Source organism: Parasteatoda tepidariorum, chromosome 6, assembly GCF_982258835.1.
Source record: "Parasteatoda tepidariorum strain Cologne lab strain chromosome 6, Ptep-v5.0, whole genome shotgun sequence".
Classification (NCBI taxonomy): domain Eukaryota; kingdom Metazoa; phylum Arthropoda; class Arachnida; order Araneae; family Theridiidae; genus Parasteatoda; species Parasteatoda tepidariorum.
Genome location: NC_141760.1, coordinates 35466558 through 35486027, shown reverse-complemented (window position 1 = coordinate 35486027; position 19470 = coordinate 35466558). Strand labels below are relative to the sequence as shown.

The 19470-nt window shown below is 28.9% G+C and overlaps 1 protein-coding gene across 1 annotated transcript in view; it reads left to right on the top strand.

Annotated features, from left to right (window-relative positions):
* Positions 1 to 19470, top strand: part of kel (kelch protein) — a 31364-nt gene that overhangs the window by 1522 nt on the left and 10372 nt on the right. The window contains exons 2-9 of the mRNA XM_016049651.5: positions 1252 to 1413; positions 5332 to 5557; positions 6411 to 6586; positions 8065 to 8161; positions 12480 to 12746; positions 15304 to 15519; positions 17218 to 17419; positions 18034 to 18303. Coding sequence (XP_015905137.3) covers positions 1252 to 1413; positions 5332 to 5557; positions 6411 to 6586; positions 8065 to 8161; positions 12480 to 12746; positions 15304 to 15519; positions 17218 to 17419; positions 18034 to 18303 — 1616 coding nt within the window. The remainder of the gene's footprint in view (positions 1 to 1251; positions 1414 to 5331; positions 5558 to 6410; positions 6587 to 8064; positions 8162 to 12479; positions 12747 to 15303; positions 15520 to 17217; positions 17420 to 18033; positions 18304 to 19470) is intronic.

Genomic DNA, 19470 nt, shown 5'->3' with positions numbered 1-19470 from the left:
TATCTTCATTATTGTTTTGTTAATCGAATAAACCCTTCCTAGCAAGGGCAGATGTAAACAAACTAAATTTTGTCTTTGGCAGACGCTTCTTCCTTTATTTGTTCGAAATAAATATTCTGCATTTAGCAGTATAGGCTAAATACCAAAATATTTGTATGTTGCATCATTAATTTAGCATTTGCTGTGTATTTTTTAAAATTTAATTTTTTAATTATAATTTTACAGTGATGAGCGTAATCTTGTATGTCTTTACAATTTAAAAACTCCCTGAAAAAGTTTTTTTGCAATAACAGACCCTATTTTCACAAATTCACAAAAGCGGACCCTTGTTGAAAGAATGTGACTTAGCATTATTTTATATTCACAAATTACGAGTAATTTTTTTCACAATTTTACTAAAACTGACCTTTTACAAAATGTCTGGACAGACCCCTGTTATATATTTTGGTAATGAACTGTGAACAAGTTTGCTATAAATTTTCTTTTATAGATTGTAGGAATCAATTATGGTGCTTATCTTGAAAACTGCAATGCATTTAGGCTTCTATTGATATGGATTTGACTCTAATGTTACAAACAGATATGGAAAGTTAATATATCGATTTGGTCTTCTGTAAGGGGCTAAAATAAAGTAAAAAAAATATCACAATCAACTACCAGACGAAGTGTCATGAGAAGTTTCCTTTGGTAGGACGTTGGAAACATTGAATTAACATATGCTATTATATAAATGCATGCAAAATAAGTCCTAATATCTAATTATCAGTGATTGTATTAAAATAAAATTTATATTTACATTACAATTAGTGAATTATTATATTTACATTACAATTATGAAAAAAAAATGTTCTTTTAATATTAATCTTTTCTTTAATTGTTATTTGAGAGTTTTCATCTTATCACAGAATTTTTATAGGCTGAAGAAAATATTTATATTGTTTTTACAACTGCATAAAAAAATAATAATTGTAGTTTTGAATTAAGTTAAAGGGAAAAAAAGTTAAAATGTGTTTACTTGTTACTTATTGTCCTAATCTTTTCAAATTCATTATGTTTCTAAATATTTTTTATTTTTTCCTACCATTGTGTATTCACTAAATTTTTTGATAAAACTTAAATTCAAAATTTTGATTGTTTGTATGTTAATTATATTTTTTCACCCAACAGCTGTGATTGTTTTTACGTTAATTAAATTTTTTCTCTCAACAGTTGTGATTGTTTTTATGTTAATTATATTTTTTCTCCCAACAGCATTTCAGATTTAGAAGATGTTAAACCAAGGAAAATGGACTTATCTCGTACCCGTGGCACCCCTTGTGCTTTGTCTGCTGATTCTTGCTGTGGAGAAAAACCTCCATACAGAAATCCCCATCATACTCAAAAAGCATTCGAAGTCATGAATATTTTAAGAAAGTAAGTTTCTAGCACTTTTCTATTTGCTACTGTTATAAAATTAATAAATTTTATAAATGTTTTCATTTGTCATTCTGTGCATTCAATTTGTTTAAAAAATTCTTTTGAACATATTTTATGATTTGTTCAAGCATAAAAAGAAGAAAACACAGAGATGCGGAAGAAATTATAAACAAGTTACCATTAGAAAAGAAGGGGTTAACTAATCGAAAACAAGATAACTAAATAAAAGTAGAGAGATAAAAGATTATGATGAACTGTAGAATAAGAACTCTGGCTTTTGCAAGATGTAGAATTTAAAATAATTTATATATACAAATATTTGGAAAGAAGACTGTGATGATGAAGAAGATGTGAGACTGGATTAGTCAATAACTAAATTATAAAAATTTTTTAAAATATGATGTAAATGACCTAGTGATTTAAAACGTTGTGATCTTTGAATTAATTTTTTAAAAATTTTGTTGTTACAATCTGTTTATCATCTGGATACAAAATAACCTTAAAGCAATTGTGGGGGCTTGAGGAACAAAGTGAGTCTCTTGGTACTTACGTAAAAAGAGAAAAAAAAATTAAAGATATTTCCATTCTCTGGCATTAAATCACTTGAACCTTTTTCAATTTTTAATGTGAATTATTAGTTTTAACGATTGGAAGTGGACTTCTTATGTTAATGAATTCACCCACTGAAAATCATTTTTGGCTTACAAGCAACTAGTTTAAGTGCTATGATTTGTTATGAAACTATAGCCGTGTTTTGAGATTTTTTCCCTCCCCAACATGTGATAATAACTGCGGAAATAGTGTGCATGAGGATAAATGTGAAGTAATGAGCTAGAAAATGGGAGGACAATTGTTTTGGTTAGTAGTGAATTTTCAAGTTAACTTTAAAGCAGTGCACAAAATTGTAATCTGTGTTTGTTCTAAGTTTGAGTTCAATTTGCCAGATATGAAATTGTCCCATCGAAATTCACTACACTGGCAATGTATTTACAGGATCAAAGAATTGTCTTAATTTTCTTTCTTTTTTTTTAATCTATCTATATTGCCTGAATAAATTAAGAATGTTCAAAATTATTTTGAAGTAATGCTCAGAATTCGCTTAAAGTGTACGTCAGTCTGAGAGTGAGACTAATTTTAATTCGAGGCTTTTTGTTTTAAATAGAGCATGGCAAATATGGGTTGTGCGTGAAGAAGTCAATTTGTTGTTTGTGTAAAGATTTAATATGACAATGGAGACAATTTTTTATTCTTGTGCATCTGCGAAAATGGTGATTAACGACTGGTATAATTTCAAAGTATTATAAAGGGGAGGGGAGAATCTGGGTACACGTTTTATAAATGAGTAACTTCAATGTATTTATTGTATGTTTTTTTGTATATGCATGTTTAGTGCCATTTGAATAATAATTTTATGTTTATATATTCTATATTTTTATGAAGTTTTCAGTAGAGATCTAATAAAACATATTTAGTGTTGGGAAATATTAGTTTGATATTATCCCAATAGGCAATCTATCTATGTAATAAACATTTATTTTTCAATAGTTAAATTTTTTTAATTTTTGCTTATTTAGTGCCACTGCCCAGTATACCTTACATTGTTTTTTCTCTCCTTTTTTTTTAAAGTTTAAGTGCTATTACCTGATATGTCCTTTACAGTTTTTATTTTTATTAAGGTAGGCTAAATGACATTGCCTGGTTTGCCCTGTACTGTTGCTTAAAATTGACTATACAGTGTTTTCACTACAGCGCGAGAACGCGAGAATCTCGCATATTTTTTTCTTTTCTCGCATTAAAAAATGATTACCGCGAGAAATTCGCGCATTCTATAAAGCAATTTCAAAATTCGCGAATTTCTTGCATTTTGAAAAAAATTTCTCATTGCGCCATTTAGAATGAAATCTGTTTCACTTTTCTTCCTGGATCTTTCATTATTTTCAACATCTGCCCCATTATCTAGCTTTCCTATTTACCAGAATTGTTCAGAACCATTAAGAACAACAGAACACCATCCCTCAGAATCTCTTTCAGAACGCATTTCTCTGCAACCATGTGTTTACCCTAGGTAAGGTTTCTCCATGTAAGAAGTTCAAATTTTTTGCTCATTATTATAAGATGGACAAATAACTTGTAAAGGCAATATCTTCTACTCCGAAACGGATAAATGAAAATGAAACAAATGTGGGTAGAAACGATCAAAATGAAACAAACACGCATTTGAGCAACCTAATGAGAATAGCTGATAAAAAAAAGTAGATGTAGAACATTTTCCATATGATGATGCAAAAAAAAAAAATATTCAATGGTTTAAAAATTAGAAGATGTTAAAAATGTATTATAATTAAAGAAAGGATTTTTTTTAAAAGTCTCTTAGTGTTTTTTTTTTTTTTTTTTTTAAGTTCTTAGATATCTCACTTAACTTTCTGAAATCTCACCCTGTTTTTGAGAAAGGGTGAGAAATTCTCACCCATTTTTTTTCTGCAATGAAAACACTGACTATTCTAGAACTTCATATTTCATAGAGTTGTAATACTTGATTACGTTCTAGTGATCAGGAGCAGAAGCCTAACAAAACAGTTTCCTGGGGGCTAACATTTGATAGAAATCTGCTTTTATCAAATGTATATTTTGTCTTAAAAAATACCATAAAAGTGGTTGTTGAGAAAAAATCGCCAAATATCAGGTGCAGATGCACAACAAATCAGTTCTGTTCAAATGCAAAAATGAGCAAATTAGTATAATTTTGGCATGTTCAGGCTTATATTCCTTGTTGTGCAATTTATTCAATTTTGCCATAAATAATAAAGAGAAATTTTCCTTCTTGAATTTTTTAATCAAATGTTTATTTCATTTAGTATTGTTTTGGTGTGATTTGTGAATAATTTTGATTGTCATGATATGATTTAAACCAATTTTGTATTTAGTTCTTGTCGTTTTTTTCCTCCAAATAATATACTTTGATTTAAATATTATCTATTAAAATTTTTAATATTATATTTTAAAAAAATCATTGTATAGAAGCTTATGTTGCTGAAATTTATAATATTAGTAAACAATTGTTGTTGTTGATTGATCTTATTGACCTTTTTCATGTCATGTTGTTTGATGCTGAATTATTTTAATGATATCACATAGGATTTAGAATTTTTATCATAAAATATTTTATGTTGAATGATGTGTTATGATGCAGGGGTAGAAATTAAGAAAATTTAATCACTAATCCTGAGAACCAGTAATTAAAAGAAATTACAAGTCCAAATACATTTTCTCTAGTTCGTTTATATGTGTATATTATATTTATTATTTTTTTAAATGAAAAGTTATTAAAATGAATTTAAATGATAAATTACAGTATAAAATATTTGTAATGTTCATAATTATGATAAAATATGCTTTTTTATGACAAAACCATTTAATTTATGGTGGCCCAAGTCGAATTTTTAGTGGTACCAGACCAACCACCATTAATCTTGATTCTTGTGGTGATATTCCTTCTAGAAATAACAGTTTAAGTTATCAATTAAATTTTTAGGTTCTAAATTATTTGTTTTACAAAACTTTATTTTGTATTTAGTATTAAATTTATTATCATGATTCAATTTAAAGGTTTTAAGATTTTTGATTATTGAAAAAAAAATGATAATGATGAATACTGTAGTTTGAAAATCTAAAAGGTTATTATAATTTAAAATGATGATTTAAGGAAGGTAAAATTCTTAGGTGACTATTATGAAATTCACCCTTACTTGACAACCTGCTTAAAAATATGTTTGGTTACAGAAGTTTCATATTTGCATTGAAACAAACCTTTCATAAAATTTGTTTTGTTATTAAACTTTTATTTTAATTTATATTGTGATTAAACCTCATTTTAATTCACATTCATTTTGTATAATGTTGTTTTTTATGTTACAGACAAAATCTTCTATGTGATGTTATTTTGGTCGCAGATGGCGTTGAAATTGCTGCACATAAAATGGTCCTTGCTTCATGTAGTCCTTACTTTTATGCAATGTTCACAAGCTTTACTGAAAGCAAAGCAGAAAAAATAACAATTCAAGATGTAGATGGACAAGCTTTGCAACTTTTAGTTGATTATGTATATTCCTCAGAAATCCAAGTTACCGAAGAAAATGTTCAGGTTAGTAATTTCGTATTGCAGTTACTTTTTTCAACATCAATGCTGTTTATTTTTGAAAACTCATTTCTAAATTACAATTTTTAGTTATATTATTGGCCCCTCTAAAATGGTTCATTTAATACTAAAACAATATTAAGTTCAAAATGAAAGTTTTACAGATCAGAGTTTAAAGATCAGGATTTGTAAAAGAAGTTTTACAAAGATAATAAAAATGACTACAGAGATGATTGTGCTCTGGAAAAAATCAGGATTTCTGGATTTTTCGCTAACCGAGATTCAACAATTTCCAGAAATCCAAGGTCCAGAAGTTTAAAGAAACCATTGATCACATTTATGTATAAAAATTCTTGTATATTTTATTTAAAAATATTAGAACTGGAATTTATGCTGGCATCTCTTTTATTTGTAAATATTATTTTCTGGTAGAAAAATAAATGTGATTAGAGATAAAAGTAAACTTATCAGTAATTTTGTATTTAAATTATGCAGCATATAATTTATTTCAAATATCATGTTGTGAAAATAACAATAATTTAAAATGCGTCATTAATGATTTTACTCAAGAAATTTTTAGGATTTTTGTGTTGGGCTCGCAATTACTCACGTGATTAGTAGTGTAAAATTTTTTTTTATTTTGTACTTAGTTCTTGTATTAATCTAAAGACAGCTTTGGTTGAACAGGGTTAGGCTATAGTATAGGGTTGCTAAAGTTGGAATTTTGCCAACATACGTAGCTATCATGATCATTCAATGATAATTAACTGCAAAAAGAAACAAAACTAGGTAAGCAACAACTTCTATAAAACTGGATTAGGTAACTATTTAATCTAATAAATTAAATTGTGTTGATTAGGTTCTTTTACCTGCTGCTCATCTTCTACAACTAACAGATGTTAGGGATGCTTGCTGTGAGTTTTTACAAGGTCAGCTACACCCTTCCAATTGCCTTGGTATTCGTGCATTTGCCGACCTACATGGGTGCTTAGAATTGCTCAGCTTTGCAGATTCTTATACCGAGCAGCATTTTGTGTAAGTCTTGTGCTTTTTTCCCCATATCTTTTAAATGTGTTAAAATTTTGCTAGTCAACACAAACATATTGAATAGCAATAGTTAATTTTCGCATTTCATTTTTTTTAAAAATTAATTTTTTTTAGTTTCAAGCATTACTTTCCCATATCATATCATTGAATCATTAAAATTATATTTTAGGAATAAGATATATATATATATAACCGGACTGGCAAAATGTCTATAGTAAATGGACATACTAAAAATAAAATAAAAATTTAAAACTCAACATACAATTCTAGTTTTGATATTTAGCGATACCAAAATAATTTTTTTTTTATTCAGTTTAAAGAATGAAAAAAAAAGCTTCTTGAGTAAGAGCAATATTAACTATTCATTATATTATGTTTTTCGTAATTTAATTGTGAAATTTCAGGGATGAGATTTTTCTGCTTTTTAGCGGATTTCAGCCTTTTTCGCTTTTGTCACTCGAATTTGTCTTTTTATCAAAAACTCAGATTCTCTAAAAGTTTTTTTATTTTTATAAATATTCCGCCTTTTCTGAAAATTCAGCCGTTGAAATAAAATAATTATATTTATTTCTGATTTGATATATAGGTATAATACATTGAAAGATATATAGAAAATTCTAACTACGTAGCTGCCAACCCTTCCGCATATCTACTTATTTTAGCTATTAGCTTTTTCGAACAGAAAATAAGATTTTCCTCATTTTTACCCGTCCGCTAGATAGCTCATATTTTTGTAATCAAGACGTCGCTGCATTTTAATATCAAACATCGATTTTGGTATTTACCTGATTCAATTCCTATTCTCGCGATTTCAATATCGTTCATTGCAATTCTTATTTACGAGATTTAAAAATCCAATATCGCGATTTGTATACAGGCGTTTTTAAAATTCTATGTAACGATTCATATTCACGCGAGTTTATCTGATATCGTGAGTCGTTTTTGCAGTTGTAATATCCAACATCTATTTTCGTGTGATTTAAAAATTACCCTTTTACACATGATTTAAAAATTAGGCTTATTCACGCCATTTAGAAAATATGCATCGTAATTCGTATTTATGCGATCTGAAAGTTACGTATCATGATTTGTATTTTCACATTTTTGAAATCCAATATTGAGTTTCATTCACGTCATTTCAATGGCGTGATTTATATTCATGCTATTTTAAAATCCTTTATCGCGATTCTTGTGAAAAGTAAGTTTTTTTCTTGAATTAGTTATACTATAAATGTGGCAGCTTTTCTATAGGCAATTATTGCTATATATATGCATCACAACATCAGCGAAACTGGATGAGAATATGTTACTGATATTTTTGCTATAAATCACGTAAGAATTACTTGCGTGAAAATTCAGCTTTTTTGCCTTTTGGCCAATCTCATCCCTGTAATTTCCTTGTATTATTTACTTAATGATTTACTTGTAGATGTTGTAAAAATGTTTATTATTATTATTATTTTAAGAGAGGTTGTGGAAAGTGAGGAGTTTTTAGCTTTATCACCAAATCAAGTCTGCAAGCTCATCTCTAGTGACAAACTCGCTGTACCATCTGAGGAAAAGGTATTTTTATACATATTTGTTTAAATCAGTGTTTCCCAACGTGGGGCCCACGCCCCACTGGGGGGCAATTTGATTGTTAAGGGGGGCAATTCGAAAATGGACTCTACAAGAGTTTTACCCATTTGCTCCGGGCCATTTAAATACAATGCTAGATTTCGGTGCCAAAATTAAGAGAAAAAAAGCAAATTCTTAAATAATTGCGGCCAATAAATATTATATTATTTGATGAGACCAAAATATCAACTGGGTTTTTGGCGTCGTCAAGTTAACTAACCTCCCTGCGGCATATGGCAGGCTCCGCGTAGACCCCTTGACGCTTTAAAATTTTGCTAAACAATGCAGTTGTTCGCATCTGAATGGCCCGCCGCAACTTCTGTAGTGTTTCACAATATTCAGTGATGGAAATCAATATCATAGTATGTCTTTTATGCCTGCACTGCAACAGTAAAGTCTTTATTTACTGCTCACACTTCAACTCATAATTGTATTCTTGAGGCTAGTTCTGAAACTTCTTTATTCATCGTTAAATTTGGACGAAATCCTACTCTAAGAGAGAATTAAATAAAACTGTCAATATCAGCATTTCTGAAAATGGTTCTTGAAAAAGATGTAAAAGCTGTGTCACTCAATAACAATACTGTTAGCAGAAGAATAGACGAAATGAGTGCAGATATTGAAAAACAACTTGTTGACAAGCTAAAAACAAGAAAATTCTCAGTGCAAATGGATGAATCAACTTTGATAGACAGTGTGGCAGTTTTGATAACTTACGTAAAATATATTGATAAAGGGCATTTTGCTGAAGAAATGCTGTTCTGTAAAAGATTAGAAAGCACCACTACCTCCAAAGATATTATATAATAAGCTAAAAAAAACTACTTAGATGTCAATAATATACCAATGAAAAATATAACATCTTGTGCTGCAGATGGTGTTCCTAATATGATGGGCAAGAAAAGTTGCTACTTAAAATTGATGAAAAATGAGAATCCAGAAATGATTCTTTTGCATTGTGTTATTGCATAGGGAAAAGTTGTGCATAGGGAAAACTTGGTAGCTAAAAACATTTCGCCTGTTCTAAATGAAGTACTTAATTCAGAAATAAAGTGTATTGATGCTATTAAAGCTAATGCCAAATGTGAGCGCCTCTTCAAGCTGTTTTGTGAAGAACAAAATGCAGACCATGTGAGACTTTTACTTCACTCTGAAGTAAGATGGCTCTCTAAAGGGAACTGCTTGAAAAGATTCATGGAACTGTTTGATACTCTTAGTGATTTTTTAAGCGACAAACCTGATATGAAGTATCTGTTAACAGTCGATGGTAAAGCATTTGTGAGTTATTTAGCCGATATCTCTGAAAAGCTAAATATATTAAATAACCAACTTCAAGGAACAAATAAAACTCTTGTTGATACAAAAACGAAGATATTTGGTTTCATTACCCTTATTGCGTTAAGTCTGAAAACAAAAACTTGGATCAGTTTAATTGTCCCCAAAAATTAAAAGTGAATGATACTGCTTTACTTGTTATTATCGATCACCTGAAAATTCTATCGGCTGATTTAAAAGAAAGATTTTCTGATTTAAAACAAATTGATTTTTCAACGCGGATGATGCAGCCAATATCAGAGATGCCAACTTGCTCCGGACAGCAAATAAATATTTTAAAGTGGTAGTTTATTAATTGTGATTCTTGGCTTAATAAATTCAATTTAGTAGATTTTTATCCACTACTATTTCTAAATAATTCATAGTTCTATATGATTCACCACTTTTTAGTAGTTATTTCATGCTATGCCTTTTAAAAAGCAATCAAAAATAGTCAAATATATGCGAAATTTCTTTGCAGTTATTTACTGTTTTTCAATTATTTTGGCGTGTCCGGAGCAGTTGGCATCTCTGCAATGTTAGTGCATTTGTCTGGTATATGAAATATGCAGTATCAAGAAGAACTCTCAGAAATGCAAAATGATAAGTCAGTTAAAACTTTATTTTATATAAAAGAAGTGATGGCATGGCTTTGTGAGGAAACAGAAATCAAATACCCAATTTCAACCAAATATGCAGGAAAACTATTGTTACCGTTTCCATCTTCATATTTAACTGAATGTGGATTTAGTGCTGTAAATGATTTACTGGTAAAAAAAAGAAAAGGAAATCGCCTGGATATAAGACAGTGGGGAGACTTGAGGCTGAAGCCAACCAAATTGAAAACTAACATAAAATCTCTGTGCAGCAAGCGCAAGGATCTCTTTAAATTAAAATATTAAATTATTATAGAAAAATCTTTATGAAAATTATTTTGAATTTTAGTTTTTCATTATAAGTTTCATTATAAGTCGAAATTTTACTTAATGTGTTTCCTCAACAATTTCCTAGAGATTTCTCACTGAAACCTATCATTTAAGTTTCTTATGTGAACAATTCAATTTTTTAATATTAAAAATCATGTGTATGTCACATAGGGGGGCATAAGAATTTTAGAAAGGCTTGAGTGGGGCATCGCACAAAAAAGGTTGGGAAACACTGGTTTAAATTGTTATTTCTCAATTCTAAATAAGGCATACATTGCAATACAATGGTCAAATTTTGAAATATAGAATTATGAGTATATTATTACCAAGAATCTTAAATGTTAATTGCTCAAAATTTATTTTGTTTTAATTTTTATGGATTACTTCTAAATTTATTGTAGATAACCAAAAGCTGAAAACTTTTTTGAAGCAATAAAATTGAGTTTATCACAGTTTTTTTCCCAATGATTTATCACTTAATCTGTAGGACTGAACAATATATATCAAAACTTCAATATAACTCACATATCCTCACTGTGATTTAGTCTCTTTCATTTCTCGCAATGCATCAAAACTCTGTTTTAGATCGAGTTTTCCATTACTGTGAGCCGTCTATTATAACCATGCATGAAATCTCGTTTGCTATTCCATAGACACCATTTTATTCCAACACCCCCTGAAATGTCCAAACTGACTAGGCCATTCTAATATAGTGACTAAAAATTTAATTTTTTTAGTTCCTAGAAAATCAACCCTAAAACAGTTGTTACACATATTTAAGTTATAAAAACTAAAATTTTCTATTAGCAGTGAATCAATGGGTCTAAAGGAAATTATTCAAACTACTATTTCTGTTGAGGTTACCACTCAATATGTGTGAAACATCTTGGACTCTCTATGAATAAAGAAAGAGTGACAGGGCCACCTATTCTTAACTTATGGGGTCCTGGACATAGTCAATGGTCAAAAAGATTGTAAACTATTGATTACTTTTCATTATTGAGAATTTATAGATTGTGATGCATCCTCGTTGTACCACCCGGAGTTTCCTGCATGCATTCGTAGCCTTTGTAAATTTCTTCTCAAATGATTCAATGAATTCATCAATCCTATTTTTCTTGTTTGATTTTTTTTTTTTTTTTTTTTTTTTTTTTAGAATTGTTGTAAAGAATAATTTTTGTTAATAATTAAAACAATTAGTATCCTGATTGTGAATGGATTGAATGTTTTTTTCCTCTTAATTTAAACCTCTATAAAATGTTTTTTGCTAAGTCGGTGTCAATGTATAACATTTTTTCATTTTCCTGAAAAGCAAGGTTTCGCATGTTTTACTGTCGCAGTTTTTAAGTGTAAAACATTTTTTTACTGAAAGCAGACGCAAAAAATCAGAAAAAAAGAACTTATTTACTCACTATAAGTAATGAAGTAAAATATTTTGATAAGGTTTTGAATGACAAATGTCGAGAATCAAGGATAATGTTTGTGCAATATTTACTCTTCGTAACTTCCCAGTTTTTTTTTCTTCTTTAAATTTAGAAAAAAAGCAATATAAATGACTACTTCCTCACTCTTTGGATAGGACATAAGTGTGGATTTACAAGTTTAAAGAGCAGACAGATCATTATGTTACAAAAATGTTTAGCAAAAAAAAAAAAATTTATAATAATAATAATTTAACTGTTTTTTATTTTTTAAAACAGTGTGCTTGGTTGTTTTTGAAACTATGACTTGTTTTTGTATTTGTTTTCATATTGTTTTTATTGAGAGATTTTTTTCATTATTGCTTTATTCATAAATAAATATTTTTTTATTTCACACAGTATTACTCTTATTTTTTAAAAAATAATTTAAACTTCATTTAAAATTAAAAATATTTTTTAACAACTATTGTATTAATACAATGTTTGTACGTGTATTTATCATTGTATTAGTTCAACTGCATAATATAAGTATACAAATTATAAAAAGAAAATTATAAGCGTTAAGCTCAGATTTTATTTATTTACTTATTACATCTGTTTCAGGTTTTTGAAGCTGTTATGGCATGGGTTAATAATGATTTACAAAATCGGCAAGACTACTTAGCACAGTTGATAGAGCATGTTCGATTACCATTACTTTCTCAAGAATATTTAGTTCAGCGTGTTGAAGAAGAACCTTTGCTTAAATCAAATCATCTCTGCAAGGACTTCTTAATAGAGGCCATGAAATACCACCTATTGAAAGGGGAACAGAAGGTCATGTATAAAACTCCCAGGACAAAACCTCGCACTCCAATTGGGCGACCCAAAGTAAGTTTTTAAACTTCATTTGTTGTATTTATCTATGTTGGATTTGGATATTCACATAGTTGCATCTTTTTCTTGGTCCATATAAATTTTTTATCTGAACTTTGTGAAGAAAATTATCAGTTAAAAATATCTACTAATTTTAAAACTCCCAGGACAAAACCTTGCACTCCAATTGGGCGACCCTAAGTAAGTTTTTAAACTTATTTGTTGTATTTATCCATGTAGGATTTGGATATTCACATAGTCGCATCTTTTTCTTGGTCCATATAAAAAATTTTATCTGAACTTGGTGAAGAAAATGTTTTAAAAATAATTTTTGCTGTGCTCACTTCTCATTCTCGTAATGTTAAAACTGTTGTGCAAAAAAAATCTGAAATTTCTTTCATTTTAGAGAAATGTTTAAAACACTTAGTGTCATGAAAATGGTTTGTGGAGTTATTTGTATCGAAGTTGAAGGAGTTATTTTTTTTAGGGAATTCACATCAATTTAGTTTAGTAAAAACTATTAGCTGTACAATTATAACTTTTTGCTACCATGTGAAGATGAGCAACATTTCTCTTTTTGTTCCAAGTTCAAATGTTAGAGTTATAAATTTTAATTTTATTTTAATATTATTTTAAACTTTTTTTAATTATATTCTTTTGCATTTAAAGAGAAATAGAATCTTGATATATTTGTCTCTCTTCTTTCACTTTGTAAATCTCAAATTGATTTTACATTTTAGAGTTACAAATTATTTATACATTTTTGTAAAAATTGATTTATGTAATTCTGAAAAGTAAACAAAAATTTAATGTTTATCCATTATTTCAAAGATATTGTAGCACTTTAGCTTGCTTTGATTAACCGTTTGAGTCCCAGTATTGAAAAAACACTGTCGTAGAATTCTAAACAGCACAATCGCGCTCTCTCTAAATGAGTACGAAAAAACCCAAGCAGCTTGATAGCGCTTGTTTTATTTTATGTCAAGACATACCAAACAGCGAGATAGCCCTTGCTTTATTTTATGTCGAGAAATACCAAGTGGCGTGATAGTGCTTTCTTTATTTTACATCAATGAACCCCAACTGGAAAAATAGCGCTTTTTGTATTTGTTAGGTAATGCGTCTTTTTCTCATCTCTCTGTCATCTCCTGTACTTATGAGGATAGTGATAACAATTAAATAGAAAAATTTATTTTGTAATGTGTTATTGCATTATTATAGTATTATTCTACCTATTGTAAAATGTACTATTTACATTAAAAAGAGCTGTGATGTTCTTGCTTAAGTAAATCTGAGCGTGTGACTTCAACAATCTGTAATGCACCGTCAGTTGTCCATAATGTATTAGGTTTTCTCGACATAAAATCTCAACAGTGTGATCACACTGCTTGGGACTCTAACAGTTAAAACAAATATATGGTCATTTTATGTTGGGGCCTGATGTTAATTTTCATGTAAATTAATATAAAGAGATTTTAAAAATTTTTATTCTTATATTTTAACTTTTTTATACTTCTGTTTCTGTTGTGCTGTCAAGTGACCTTATGTTTAAAGCAAAATACCCTTTTTATTTCTTTTGAGAGGTTTTGATATTCTTTATTTTTAAGATAATTTTACTTCTGAAAGGATATAAATATCTCCTAACTCCAAATGGTATAAAATTATATATATATATATATATATATATATATAGAGAGAGAGAGAGAGAGAGAGAGAGAGAGAGTACAGAACCCGTTATCCGAAATTCAGAAAATCGGAAAACCAAAAAACCGGAACGAAATTCGATAAATTCCCCCCCCCCTTTTTTTAAAAAAAAAAATTTTTTTCCTCATAAGATTTTAGGATTTTTCTTTTTTTTGAAAGATGTTTACCTTACCATCATTTTGGAAATAATCATTAGTGTATTACTTCATCGTTTTTTCCTCTTTTTAAGATTATTTCCAAATTTTTAAATTTTTTTTTTAGTTGGGTTTAACAATAAAGAAACGGCTTTTTGTAGTGATTCAGAAAACCGGAAAAATCAGTTATCCGGAATAGCGATGGTCCCGATCGTTCCGGATAATCGGTTCCCTACTGTATAAAGAAAAATTTGCTTTAGAAAATTTAATCTATTAGTAGAAAGTTGTTTATAAAATGCATTTTCTCATTTAAAATCCTATTTAATAACCTGGTATGAACAAAATGAATTTCTGTGCACCCAGCTCACTTAAACATATTTTTATCTTTTTCATATTTTTCACTTAAAATCTCTCCCTAAACATTTAAATTGTTTTCCTCAAATTATATGCACAATATATTTGAATATTTATTCAAAATACATCAACAAAATATCTAACATACTTTATATTTTTCTGAAACAATGCTACATATTTTGTTCATATATTACCGCTGATAAAAATTATGTATTGATATCTTCGATTATGTCATTGTTGGACACTATAACCCAAAAGCTTAATATATTCCAAAGGAAGCTTCTTATAAATCTTAAACTTTGTTATGTTTGTCTGTTTATTATGTTGTAGATTTAATTTCTTTTAAACTGGAATAAGGAATCAAAATAAACTTTCTACAGATACTTCTTGTTGCTGGTGGTCAAGCTCCTAAAGCTATTCGAAGTGTTGAATGTTATGATTTCAAAGAAGAAAGATGGTACCAGTTAGCAGAGTTACCAACCAGGCGTTGTCGGGCTGGTTTAGCTGTTTTAAGTGGTTTAGTATATGCTGTTGGAGGATTCAACGGTTCTTTACGTGTCAGAACTGTTGATGTCTACGATCCTGTTCGAGATCAAGTAAGTAATTTTGAAAGTCTTTAAATGTCTTAGTCTTTTTGAAAGTCTATAGTCTTCTAATGTTACCCATTAATATCTTCTAACTGATTTGAGAAGTTGTACTGAAAACACACCATAAGCTTATGTGAATTATTTTTTCGACGTGTGTTTGTCATAAATTATTTTTGATTATTCATTTTTTTTCAAATTACTGGTTGATAAAGTTTTTTTTTTTTTTAAAAATTCTTTTGTCTGACTCAGATATTGATTGAAATATAAAAGTATTCAATAAGAAAAGTATTTAATTATTTGTAAATTATTAGAAAACAATTTTAATAGTAAAACACTGTTGTAGTATGACTATGTGGGATTAAATGTTTTATTTTATTATACTTGATGCAGCAACAACAACCAAACAACTGATGCGGCATTTCATATTTGTTGTAAAAGTTTAATAATTGATGTTTTTGGTGCCTTTGACAGAAAAAAATACCATGTTTATGTAACACTGTTTATGTGACATAGTTGTGAAATTACCCGAATGAGAACAATTTGGCGTCATTTCTTTCTAACTTCTACACAACATCAAAATCATACTTACTGTATTGAGCTGTTTCCTTTTTGAACTTGTCAAAGGACGTAACGAAATTTTTGTTTTGTTGATTCAGATTTGTAAATATAGATATATAACTTTATTTTTAGTTCATTTACAAAATTTTCTACAAAAAATAAATTCTCATAAAAAAAAACTGACCTTTAAATAAAAAGTTAACTATTAGTTTAGCACTAAAAGCTTAAATAAATTGATAATTGTTAATTATTTCACAAAAAATATGATTATTTAATATTTTTATTTTACGTATCTTGAGTAGTTAAAAATTGTTTTTAAAGGTAGAAAAAGTACATAACTATTATTTTATAACTGTGCCACATAAAGTTACCTTGTTGATAACTTCATGTTTTGCCTAAAAGGAAAGTTTTTATTTTATTTTAGTTCAGTAAATTCTGTCTCAGCCAATTGCTGAACCAGCATGTGGCATCAACCAGGGTCCGGCTTTTGTGAATTTGTGCAAATAAGGTCCTGTTATTGCAAAAAAATTTTCAAGGAGTTTTTAAATTGTAAAGACATACAAGATTATGCTCAACACTGTAAAATTATAATTAAAAAAAAATTTAATTTTAAAAAATAAACAGCAATTGCTGCTACTAAATTAAAGATGGAACATACAAATATTTGGTATTTAGCCTATACTGCTGAACGCAGAATATTCATTTCGGGCGAATAAGGAAAGAAGCGTCTGCCAAAGACAAAACTTAGTTCATTTACATCCGTCTTTTCCCCCCCCCCCTTCCTGGGAAGGGTTTATACGATTAACAAATTTGTGAAGATGAACAAATCGATTAACAATAATGAAGATAAACAAATTTGTGAAGGGTCTGATTAAAAGATAAATTATTTTGTGAAGGATTCGTTTTTAAATTAAAATATTTTGTGAAGGGTCCGTTTTTATGAAAAGATATTTTGGGAAGGTCCGTTAACAGACCCAAATTTCTTCAAAACAGACCCCTGCATTAGATTCAGGTTTTCTTTAGAAAATGAGTTAGCTTCACTATTTGCTAGTTTTAAAATATTGTTTGCATTATTTATTATACTTTTTATGTGTGAGATTCAGTTAATTACTTCTTTTTGTTTAATTTTTCTTCATAATTTATTTTTAGTGGAGCCAAGCTCCCAGCATGGAAGCTCGTCGTAGTACATTAGGAGTTGCAGTGTTAAATAGTTGTATATATGCTGTGGGTGGTTTTGATGGATCAACTGGACTGAATAGTGCTGAATGTTATGATGTAAGAACTGAAGAGTGGAAAACAATTGCTCCTATGAGTACAAGACGGAGCAGTGTGGGAGTGGGTGTACTTAATGGTACGGACTCTTTCTTTTTTTTTTCCTCCCAAGAATTATTGAGATTTTAGTGAAAATTATGTTTAAAGTTTGCTAATAATCATTCACTATGATAAATGTTATGATGTTGAAACTGAAGTTATGATGTAAGAACGGAAGTTTCCAGAGTTCACCTAAACGAATTGAATGTGTTGTTATTTTACTTGGTTTAGTCAATTTTTCATCTAATTTGACTCTACTATTAGCATTGCCTCCTTCACTCACAGCAATGAGTATCGCTGCATTGTAGCACATTTATAATTGAGAAACAATACTTTTATACAGAATGAAATTTTTTTAAAGAAAAGAGATATTTTTTGTGCAAAGAGGGCAAATGGAATAAACAAATGGAACAAAGAAGTAAACATCAATTCTGATAATTTTTATTTTTGTAAATTATTTTAAAAAAAAAAGAGTTTGGCATAGTGAAAAATTAATTATTGAATTATGCATCTTAAAGTGAAATTTTTTGATTAATTAATGAATTAATCGAAAAATTTCACTTTAGAATTTGTGAAATAATTTGTGAATTAGATAATTTGTGAATTATCTGTATTTCGTTACAGCATATATTCTATTGTTTTTCTAATACCCAGGTGTACTCTATGCTGTTGGAGGATATGATGGAGCGTCTCGACAATGTTTGGGTACAGTGGAGCAATATGATCCTGATACAGATGCCTGGTTAGCTGTTGCTGAAATGTCTGCACGCAGAAGTGGTGCTGGTGTAGGTGTTTTAGATGGATTTTTATATGCAGTTGGTGGGCATGATGGACCTCTTGTGAGAAAGAGTGTTGAATGCTATAATCCGGAGTCCAATTCATGGACCTCAGTTGCAGATATGATGATGTGTCGCAGGAATGCAGGTGAGAGATTTTTTTTGTTCCGTTATTTCCATTGTGGTCCTTTTCAATTTTTGGCCCTTAAATCCTTTTTTTAAAAAATAATTTTTAATCTTTAATTTTTTGTTATTTATTCAAAACGAAAATTCTAGAATTACATTTACTCTAACCTCTTAAAATGCATCCACTGTAAAAAAAAAAAAAGCTTTTTTTTTGTATTTTGTTTTAATTGCACTAAAGCAGTAGAGCTCTGAATAGTTTTTAAAACATATCTGCACAACTTTTTTTAATATGGTAAGTAAAACTATTCTAAATGGTGAGGATAATTAAAAAAATAATAAACGTCACTGGGTAAAGTGACACTAGAGCATCTAATTTATTTCCTTAGGATTTACTAAAACATCTTCTATCTTATAGTAAACGTTCTTAAGAGGACGCAATACCTACCCTCTCAACGCCAGCTGCTAATGCTTTTTCTATGGGAGCTTCATTTGCTAATAACTTTTTTGCATTTTGATATTTTGGAAAAATTCTTTCAGCATTTGAAACTTCATAGTTTACTCTAAGGTTTTATGAAATCACTTTTTGTTTTACCATAAATTTTAAATTATTAATGGAGTTTAAATATCGGTAATAGAGATATCTTCTAGAAATCCGTTTTTTATCAAAATTCATTCAGTAAATCCTTATTTTTGAGTTCACGTACTCGAACTATACATTTCAAGCTACCAAAAGAAATAACTAGTAATTATTTTCTTCAATTATGAAATGTGTTATTAGGAAAGAAAGATAAAAAAAATTGGGAAAAGAGCCTAAACCACGCCTCCCATCTGTCCTCCCTTCATTTACCAATACGAGTAAAAGTTCTAGTGGGGGGGATCTTTTGGGGGGTTAGGAGAAAAGCCTCTTTACTTTCTTTGAATAGTTGAGGGGTTAAATAGCCTTGGGGTCTTCTGTTGTGGTTGAAAATAGTTTTTATTTCATTCTCTTTCTTTAAAATGAGTTAGGATGGAAGAATTTCTTTCGAATTTTCTTATGTTTTTTATTATTTTTTTTCTTCTTAATTTTGACAATAACAATTTATCAAAACATTGTAGGATAAATATATTTAATTAGTTAGTTATATATTAATTAAGCTAACAATAATTATGCAATCTTCTGTAAAAAATTTTGTACAGCACTTTTAAATAC